Source organism: Sminthopsis crassicaudata, chromosome 2, assembly GCF_048593235.1.
Source record: "Sminthopsis crassicaudata isolate SCR6 chromosome 2, ASM4859323v1, whole genome shotgun sequence".
NCBI classification, from domain to species: domain Eukaryota; kingdom Metazoa; phylum Chordata; class Mammalia; order Dasyuromorphia; family Dasyuridae; genus Sminthopsis; species Sminthopsis crassicaudata.
Genome location: NC_133618.1, coordinates 606534842 through 606544391, shown reverse-complemented (window position 1 = coordinate 606544391; position 9550 = coordinate 606534842). Strand labels below are relative to the sequence as shown.

The window sequence follows — 9550 nt, the reverse complement described above, 5'->3', positions numbered from 1 at the left end:
TATCCTTTTTTCTTAGAGTATATCTGTAATCAGCAAACCAAATGTCTAAAACATGACCAGTGCTTGTAAAGTAGAAATATTGGCTAATTGGCATCAATAGGGAAAAGTGCTATAACTTTTATGTATGCTGGGACATACCATTGACTAAACTTCGAAGCTGCCTCACAACTGTCTCTATTAGCTTTTGTTTGTCTCGATCATTCTTCCTGAATTGAGCAAAAATATTGTTCTTTTTGTTGGTATCTTTCATCCTGGAAAATATACAAAAAATGTTTTTTAATGAAAAAAGGCAATTAAGATTGTTCTAGTTCAAGTTAAACATCAATGCTCTTGCTTAACATGCTTTGAATTCTCTCACACTAACCTAAGTTTTAGACTTAAAATATTCTCTTTAAAAAACACATGCTCCTTGCAAAAATGTGTAATTTTTTGAACTTCATTTGTCATTTATATTAATAATTTTAAATATTATAGCTATTATAAATATATTTAAGTTTATTCATTTAATGCCAAAATAGTTCCATAAAGTATGCTAAAATACATACCCTCTATGGACTCTGCAAATCACATTCACAGCAAGACAAGATGAAAAGAAAAATAACATTAGAAAATTTAAAATAAAAAATTTTGTTTTAGTGGTAAATCTTACATTGTCATTTATTACCGAAGCAAATTTATGTTGATTATGGACATTTCTTTTTATTTTTCATAAATTGACTATAAGAGTTTTGAATTATGAGATAATAAGGGCACTTAAAAATTTAACTCCAAATCGATGATGTTTAATATAAAATAATTAAACGAAAAAGCAAAAAAGCAAGTTTACCCTATCCTAAGAAGGAAACAGTGATTAAAACTGTTTTTTTTTTAAACTGAAAAAAAAAGTGCTGTATGATAGTTTCATTTATCAATACAAACTCAGTTATTTTAAACCATTGATTTTCAGACCTACAAAGAACTCAGTGTGAAAAAGAAAGGCCTCTAGGCACAATAGAATTTGACAGGACTGATGTAAAATATTCTAATTTTTGTGCCATATTTGGCAAACATCTCTGCTTTATTCTATTTTAAAACCTCTCTGCAAATATTTTCAATTCTTGTACCAGTTTCGTATGCCAGTTTCTCATGCAGACTAACATCTTGTTAAACAGATTTCTGATTAGACTATAAGATGAGCTAATTTGCTGTTGATCTCAAAATAAGTAGAAATATTTAAATAAACACAATAGAATTGGAGAAAGGAAGATTTGCTTTCTGTTCCTTGATAGGGATTTCATTCTTGAATTTAGTGAAGACAAAATCTTTTATTGATATTAAGTCAACCCAATCTTAGTTTTTGTCACCAAATCTAAAATGTTAAAATATGCAACAAAAAGTTGTCAGCATACATACTCACTTCTCCAAAAGAGTAAGGGCTGTATTTGGATTTACTCGAAGGTATTTAGAGGCTGGTTGTCCATAGTCTGCTAGGTAAGTAGACCAGTCCCAAACCATAAAGAGGTCAAGAAGCTGATGTGGGAAATTAAGAAAGAAGAAAACAAAAAATAACAGACTTTTATCCATTTCCCAGTAGCAGAACATGTAAATACGTTATACTTTATCCATTATATTATAGGCTTAATTTTACTGAAAACGAATGGGACAAATTTCATACATTTTATTCACAATCTATCACATATAGCATTTTAAAACTATTTAAAATTGACATACTATTTTTTATGTCATAGGTTAATTAAAACTCATTTTAAAATAATACTAGTTTACATTAATGTACATTACAAACGTAAAATAATTTCACTTTTGTGATATTTTTCCATCTGTAACAAAACAATTTATAAAGCGTTGTTGTTGCTGCCTATCCCTAATTACCTCGGAAATTTAACTTATTTTGAGCTTTATTTCTAGAGAGTAAATATATTTCTCTTTCATAAAAACCAGTTTGCATCTAGATTTTCTCCAAAGTAATTTAAACCAGAAGCTCAGGTAATCTCAATTAAGTGCATTAAAAAATCCCTGCTGGATTCTCCATGGTGATGGATCTTCAGTAATATTATGAAACCAAAGATTTCAAGATATTGCTTATTAACTCTGACAGATAATTTTGCATAAACAAAACTTTAATTAAAAAAAAACTTTTCTGTAGCATTTTTAAATTGACTATTTGCTTTATAAACTATAAACAGTTAGGACTGTTGTCAAATATGAAAGTAATCTTTTAAAAGCCAATGCAGTATCTAACTAAAGCACCAAACTCTTTATCCAACTTTAAAACCCTAATCCCCTTTAAGCCATTTAAAACCAACTTCCTATTCCCATTTGAATTGTTTCGGTAAGCTAAATGCTTTACTTCTACCTTCTTTCAGGTTTCATATTATTCTTTTTGTTTTAACTTACTTTATAAGTAAAGGCCTGTCAGTTTTGTTTTCAAATGAAGAAAGGAAACATTTGCATTTACTCACAGGATATGTGAGCTGACCCACTGATTTAGGGGATAAAAACCTGTTATGTGATTAAAGACATTTAAAGAAGTTACAAATAACAAGTTCTTCCTTGAGAAAGTATAGGAAACACAATTTTATTGTTCTTTACTCTTCCTTGGATATAACATCTTATAGCAATCCTTTTTGATATTTTGGTATTTTATGATTTATAGTCATCTATCCAATTTGAAATTTATGATAGAGACTTTCTTGCTAAAAACAGCATCTGTATGAGAGGGTTCGATTAAAGGATATAAGGTACCTTCCAGTTCAAAATCTAGAAATTAAAGATCCTAGGAACTACTAGAATTAAGATCCATTTTATAATTTCTGTAAAGGAGTAAAATACATAACATATACTTTAACATATTTAACATGTATTGGTCTACTTGCCATCTGGGGGAGGGGAAGAAGGGAAGGAGGGGAAAAATTGGAACAAAAGGTTTTGCAATTGTCAATGCTGAAAAATTACCCATGCATATTACATGCATGCCCATGTAAATAAAAAAAGCTATAATAAAAAATAAAAATAAAAAGGAGTAAAATACAAAAACACAAAGCTGAACAATCAGAAAGAATGGTGTAATCTAGTTTTAAAAAAATAATAAAACCAACAATATGACCATCAACATAGTGTAGTGAGAATTAAAAAAAAAAATCTTAGAATCCTATCTCTGTCAATAATTTATGAGCTGTGTGATGCTTGCCAAATTATTTAAGTTTTAAGCCTCAGTTAAATCATTTTATAAAATGAGAAGACTGGATTTGATAACTCCCAAGATCCCTTCCAGTTTTAATTCTATAATCCTAAAATGAAGAAAAGGTGTGTAGAGTAATGAGTTAACCAAGTAAGGTTAACCAATTGCTTGACTATTTTAGTTTGACACTAGAACTTTCTAAGTCTCTTTCCCAGAAAACCTCCAAACATAGGCATAATCAAAAGCCACAATGTAAAGGCTTTCCTAAGAGGCATATTAAATCTCTTCGGTATTGCTATACTGTATGTCTATGTGAATATTTAGGGTCAGTGGGGAGGAATCTAAGGGAAAGATAAGTGCACAGTGAATTGAGCTCTATGAGCAGTGAATCAGAGTCAAGACCTGATTCAAATTTAGCTTGGACACTTACAAAAGATGTAATTGACTTTAACCTCTGTCAGCTTTCTCATCTGTAGAATAAAGATAAAAATAGTACCTACCCTTCCAGGGTTGCTATGAAGATCAAATGAGATAGTATTTATAAAGCACTAAGCATAGTCCTTGGCAGAAAGAGTAGATACTTGATAAATGCTTATTTTCTTCCCTTCCCTCTATCAGAGTGGCTGTGTTATTTTGTAAATATTATCTGTTTTATGACAAGGTGCTTTCTTGTGAACAGAACCCCGAAGGACATCTTTATCAAAGGGTTTTATATTGATCTGATCTACATTCTCTTCACCTCAAGATAAAGTAGGCAGGCTATCACTCGATGAATAACAATCTATACTAACTTCAGATGTAACCTAAGATTCTTCTCTAGGATAAGAAATTGGCATATTAAAATTTTTTTCAAATATAGACAGTATAACTAATTTGCAAATTACTTGTAATCTCAGGAGTCTCATCTATTTTGGTACCTTTATTAATAATTTTATATATTTCCATATTCACAGATAATTCACAAAAATCTAATGAATTTTGAAGATAAAGAAGCTTTTATCAAACTATGATTTGGGATGGGTATTTCATTGATATGGATTGCAACCTTCTACTTCTTGCAATTCTTGCCCATCTTTTGCCATAAATTTCCATGAATGATCTACTTACAATATACTAGTCATTCCTCTCATTCTCTTAGCCTCTTGAAGGTACTAATGTTCTACTTAGGTTGTATGTTTTTGTATATTCTTGCTACATGACCAGTCCACCTCCTTTTCAGATCAAATACATCTTTAACAGTGCCTTCTAACAGGTTGTAGCCTGTTTCTTCCTACTATGCCTTTATTATCTTCTGGGAATATTTCTAATAGTAATCCTTACAATAGTATTGAATTCATACTCAGAAAGCATTACCAGGAGTATACAGGTATCTTAGTGGTGAATTTTTTTTTGTAATCTGGAGAGGAGACTTTTAATGGATAAGGCATCCTTTGGATTGGGTTTTCAAAAACAGGAAGGAATTTAACAGGTTGGGCTAGTGGGAAAGGAGTCCCTACTCTGGGCACAAGGAACAACAGAAATATGGTAGATGTACAGAGGATGATGAATAATCCAGCTTGGCTAAAATACATGGAGGAATTTAAGACCGGTAAGGTATGACAACTCAATCTCTACCTACAATGTTCCAAAAATCTGTTGATGATGATAATACTTTCATTAACAATGTCACTGACATGTATATGCTATTCTAATAAAGATTTTCTAGAAATGATAAAATAGTCATAAAATAGTCATATCTTAGCATTTACTGATGCTTTGAATCATTATTTTAAGTAAAAAAAAAAATTTCCCAGCTATTTGGTAGCCTCTATTTTTTGTCACCTTTATCAATGTCTACCATTGATAGCAAATATGCACTTGTTTTATTCAGCTCCTCCTTCCACCTGTTTTCTTTAGTGCAATTTCTATAACATAGCACACTGGAGACTATAATGATCAAATCTAAATGTAATGGTCCATTGTTATTGATTGGAAAAAAATTCATTTTATATATATATATATATATGCATATATATATTACACACACACACAATCTTTTCATCTGTTTACTGTTCTTTATCTAGTTACATGTTTTGGAGATGAGCTGGCTTAATTAGGTCTCTTATCAAGTTTTCTATAATTTTGTTTTTCTTTCTACTACTTTTCACAGTTTAATGAGGTGAGACTGCTCATATGTTCTACCATAATTCTCCATGAGATTTTGTAACTAAGTCTCTATTTTCAAACTATTATTCCTTGATTGCTATATTTGTCTGCTTGGCAAGGAGAGACCATGTTTGCTGACTGAGGTAGTTTCTGATTTTTTGGTCTGCTTATTCATATTGGTTAAGATTTCTTAGAAAATGTTGATATCTACCATTTTATACATCCTCCCCCCCTTTTTTTTCTTGAGGCAATTGGGGTTAAGTGACTTGTCCAGGATCATACAACTGGATAGTGTTAAGTGTCTGAGGACGAACTGGAACTCAGGTCTTCCTGACTTTAGGCCTGGTGCTCTAAAAGCTAGGTGCCACCTAGCTGCCACCCTCCTTTTTAAGAATCAATAGCTTATTCAAACCATTCAGTCTAGAACTGCTTCAATTTTTTATTTTGAACAAATCTGAGATTGATTTGATTCTGTTTTATTAAATCAATGATCTGATTGTACAAAGACAAAGTAACAGATATCTCCCACATCAATGTCTATTAGAATGCAATAAATTTATTGTGTCATTTGGTATTTGATATTTCTTGAAAAAAGAATTCTTAATGTATAGATATGAAGCTTCTGTATTTTCAAGAAGTCATCTTCTTGTACTGCAACATGGCTAATAGTTCCATAAAATTATATTTCTTGCTCCCTTTGGGCATACATATAATAAAAATCAACTCTACCCACTCCAAGAATAACTTATAAATATCCTTTCATTTAGCTGCAGCTTTATTTTGGGTTTTTCGTTTTGTTTTGTTTCATCTCTACAGATTGTCAAGATTGAAGTGATTCAATTCTTTCACAATATTTTTATGCAGCCACCAGATAAGGTTAGCACAGTCTGGATTGTGTTAATGATCCTTAGGTAATTGTATTCAGCCTACTAGTAATGATCTGGGCTGGCCAGCAGAAAGCAATTTTATTGGGATTCTACTGAGAGGTGTTCTAACAAGGTAGAACCTGGGGAGAACTTGTACTCTATTGGGGGTAGTCTTTTCAGAACCCTAGAACAGCCATATCCCATGATAAGGCATCTAAAATAAACCAAAAAACATTCAATGGCTTTGAGGTCTACTTCAACATGAAAATGAATAAGCCATTATTATTTATTTTAAAATATTTTTCATACTTTTGTTTTAAAAAATAGGATACATCAGCTTATACAAGTGAATTCATTAGAAAATCAATTTCATGTCATGATTGGGAAACTCCATCTTGTTAAAATTAAAATTCATACAATTAAATAAATTTAAAATGAAAAAAGAAAGGAAATCAAATTCAAAGATGAAGAGCATACCCTAACCAAAACAAAAATCTATCCCACCAAGTTCGAATGGATAAATACAAAATAATAAGTATTAGAAATGGCTTATTTTTAATAGTCAAGTAAAGTAACATCTCAATTATTTGAAATCATGAATACCATTTGAATTTAGTAGCCCAACTTTTCTCTCAAAGGATTCTAAAACACACTGGATATCTAATTTGATATAAATTGGATTTATGCCAATATTTTCAAGTTAATTGTATGTTTCAATTTCTTGATGCTTGCTGTGATGCTAGCTGCTAACAAAAGGATCAGCTTAAAGAAAGAAATGGTTGCATGGGTGGTCCTATTTGCATTTTCAAAAGAGCTGAATCAATGAGGAATCAATGTCTTACCTCTCTGGGTAATGATGTCAACATGTTCACCTAGCTAACAGTTTCCTTTCTCTTGTATGACTGCCAATCTATATTTAGGAAACATGAGTTTTGAGGCCACCCTGGGCCCTAAGTGTACTTTTAGCATTTGGCAAAATAACTTTGTGAGGATTGGAGCCTTTAAAATTACTTTTTACATTAGTAAAAGTTTATCATTTTCCTCTTCAAGTTGGTTAGACTTTATTTTAGGTCTTTTGAAGAACATCAAGGCACTAACCCAATGCAAAAAATAAATACAGTTAATCTAGCTCAAAGGAAAAGCAACTCAGGAATACCAGATTTCCTTTAACAAATGTAAACAGTTACCTAGAGGCCAATCCAAGTCCCTAAATTCGTGTTTCCAAATATCAAGTTGACCTGAGGTTAGGGAATGGCTTTTGCCGTTGTCAAAAGTGACAAGTACTTCAAAGACAAATACCTAAATACCCTATACCTTTAAGAAAAACTATGTCTCCCTGTCCAGACCTGAGGTAATCATGGAGCACTTGGAGGAGTAGGGATGAGGGCAAAATTAATCTTAATAGGCTGCTCTCAAGTTATCTGAGAAAGGAAAAGGCATTTGTAGCTTATTGGCTCTCCTTTGAACAGATGTTGAAATCAAATGCTAGAATCAATCTGATCTAGAAGGTAGCTTTTTTTTCCATTTCAAAATACCTGATTACATATATACCGAATCAACAATCCACATAAAAGGATTTTAAGCAACATGCAGGGTGTCCCAGGCATAATTTTGAGAGAGGAAATTTTTTCTTGTTTCTTTCCACCTCTCTTTCAGTGCCTTGGCTGTTGTTTTTATGATGCCCTCTGGCTATCTAAAGCTCCAGAGCTTGCCATCCCATGAAAGGATGCACTTGTGTAGGATATCTTATATAAAACACTGACCCTCTTACTACAGATAGGCCACAACAGCAGAATTCAACAACTTGGTTCTCTTCAAGAATAATATGGCCATGAAACAAATTAATCAGTTCAGTTTCTTGAGTCACACAAGCAGAATTTAAAAAACAAAATTAAAAAAAAAAACTTTGTCATATTATGGTGGTATACAACAACTGTACTTACTGACTAGGGACACACTTTAATAAGGGTTCAAATTCCAAAATGGAGAGTACAAAAATTATTAAATTTAATCTTTTATTTAAATTGACATTTTTGTCATAGTACAACTAAAATGTCAGAGACACACACCTGTCAGATTGTCTAGAATGACAGGGAAAGATAATGCGGAATGTTGGAGGGGATGCGGGAAAACTGGGACACTGATACATTATTAGTGGAATTGTGAATATATCCAGCAATTCTGGAGAGTGATTTGGAACTATGCTCAAGAAGTTATCTGTGCATACCCTTTGATCCAGAAGTGTTACTACTGGGCTTATATCCCAAAGAGATTTTAAAGAAGGGAAAGGGACCTGTATACGCAAGAATGTTTGTGGCAGCCCTCTTTGTAGTGGCCAGAAACTGGAAACTGAGTGGATGCCCATCAATTGGAGAATGGCTGAATAAATTGTGATATATGAATGTTATGGAATATTATTGTTCTGTAAGAAATGATCAACAGGACGATTTCAGAAAGGTCTGGAGAGACTTGCATGACCTGATGCTGAGTAAAATGAGCAAAACCAAGAGATCATTATATACTTCAACAACAATACTATATGATGATCAATTCTGATGGACATGGCCCTCTTCAACAATGAGATGAAACAAATAAGTTCCAATAGAACAATAATGAATTGAACCAGCTACACCAAGTGAAAGAACTCTGGGCAATGAGTGTGAACCACTATATAGAATTCCCAATCCCTCTATTTTTGATTTCCTTCACATGTTAATTGTACACTATTTCAAAGTCCGATTCTTCTTGTACAGCAAAATACCTACATGGACATGTATATATATAGTATTTAACATATACTTTAATATATTTAACATGTATTGGTCTACCTGCTATCTAGGGGAGGGGGTGGGAGAAGGAGGGGAAAAATTGGAACAAAAGGTTTTGCAATTGTCAATGCTGAAAAATTACCCATGCATTATATCTTGTAAATAAAAAGCTATAATTAAAAAATAGAAAATAAATAAACAAAATAAAATGTTAGAGAGAAGATATTTATTTTCAATATAACTTTTAGCTATTCTAAATCATTATTGACCAGAGAAATGCAAATTAAGACAACTCTGAGGTATCACTACACATCTCTCAGATTGGCTAAGATGACAGGAAAAGATAATGACAAATGTTGGAGGGGATATAGGAAAACTAAGATACTAATACATTATTAGAGTAGTTGTGAATAGATCCAACCATTTTGGAGAGCAATTTGGAACTATGCTCAACAAGTTATCAAATTGCATGCCCTTTGACCCAACAGTGTTTCTACTGGGCTTATGTGCAAAAATATTTGTGGCAGCCCTTTTTGTAGTGGCTAGAAACTGGAAATTTAGTGGATGCCCATCAGTTGGAGAATGGCTGAATA

At 32.2% G+C, this 9550-nt stretch overlaps 1 protein-coding gene across 8 annotated transcripts in view; it reads right to left on the bottom strand.

Annotated features, from left to right (window-relative positions):
* Positions 1–97: 97 nt before the first annotated feature.
* EXOC6 (exocyst complex component 6) overlaps positions 98–9550 on the bottom strand; it is a 194462-nt gene continuing 185009 nt past the window's right edge. For 4 of the 8 annotated variants that reach the window (XM_074295877.1, XM_074295879.1, XM_074295878.1 and 1 more), the window contains 2 exons: positions 1397–1509; positions 98–251 (listed from right to left, as the gene is read on the bottom strand). In XM_074295877.1, the coding sequence (XP_074151978.1) occupies positions 119–251; positions 1397–1509 (246 nt within the window). In that variant the 3' untranslated portion in view covers positions 98–118. Of the gene's footprint in view, positions 252–1392; positions 1510–9550 lie in introns of those variants that run through there. The other 4 variants (XM_074295881.1, XM_074295883.1, XM_074295882.1 and 1 more) reach the window with 2 other exon arrangements.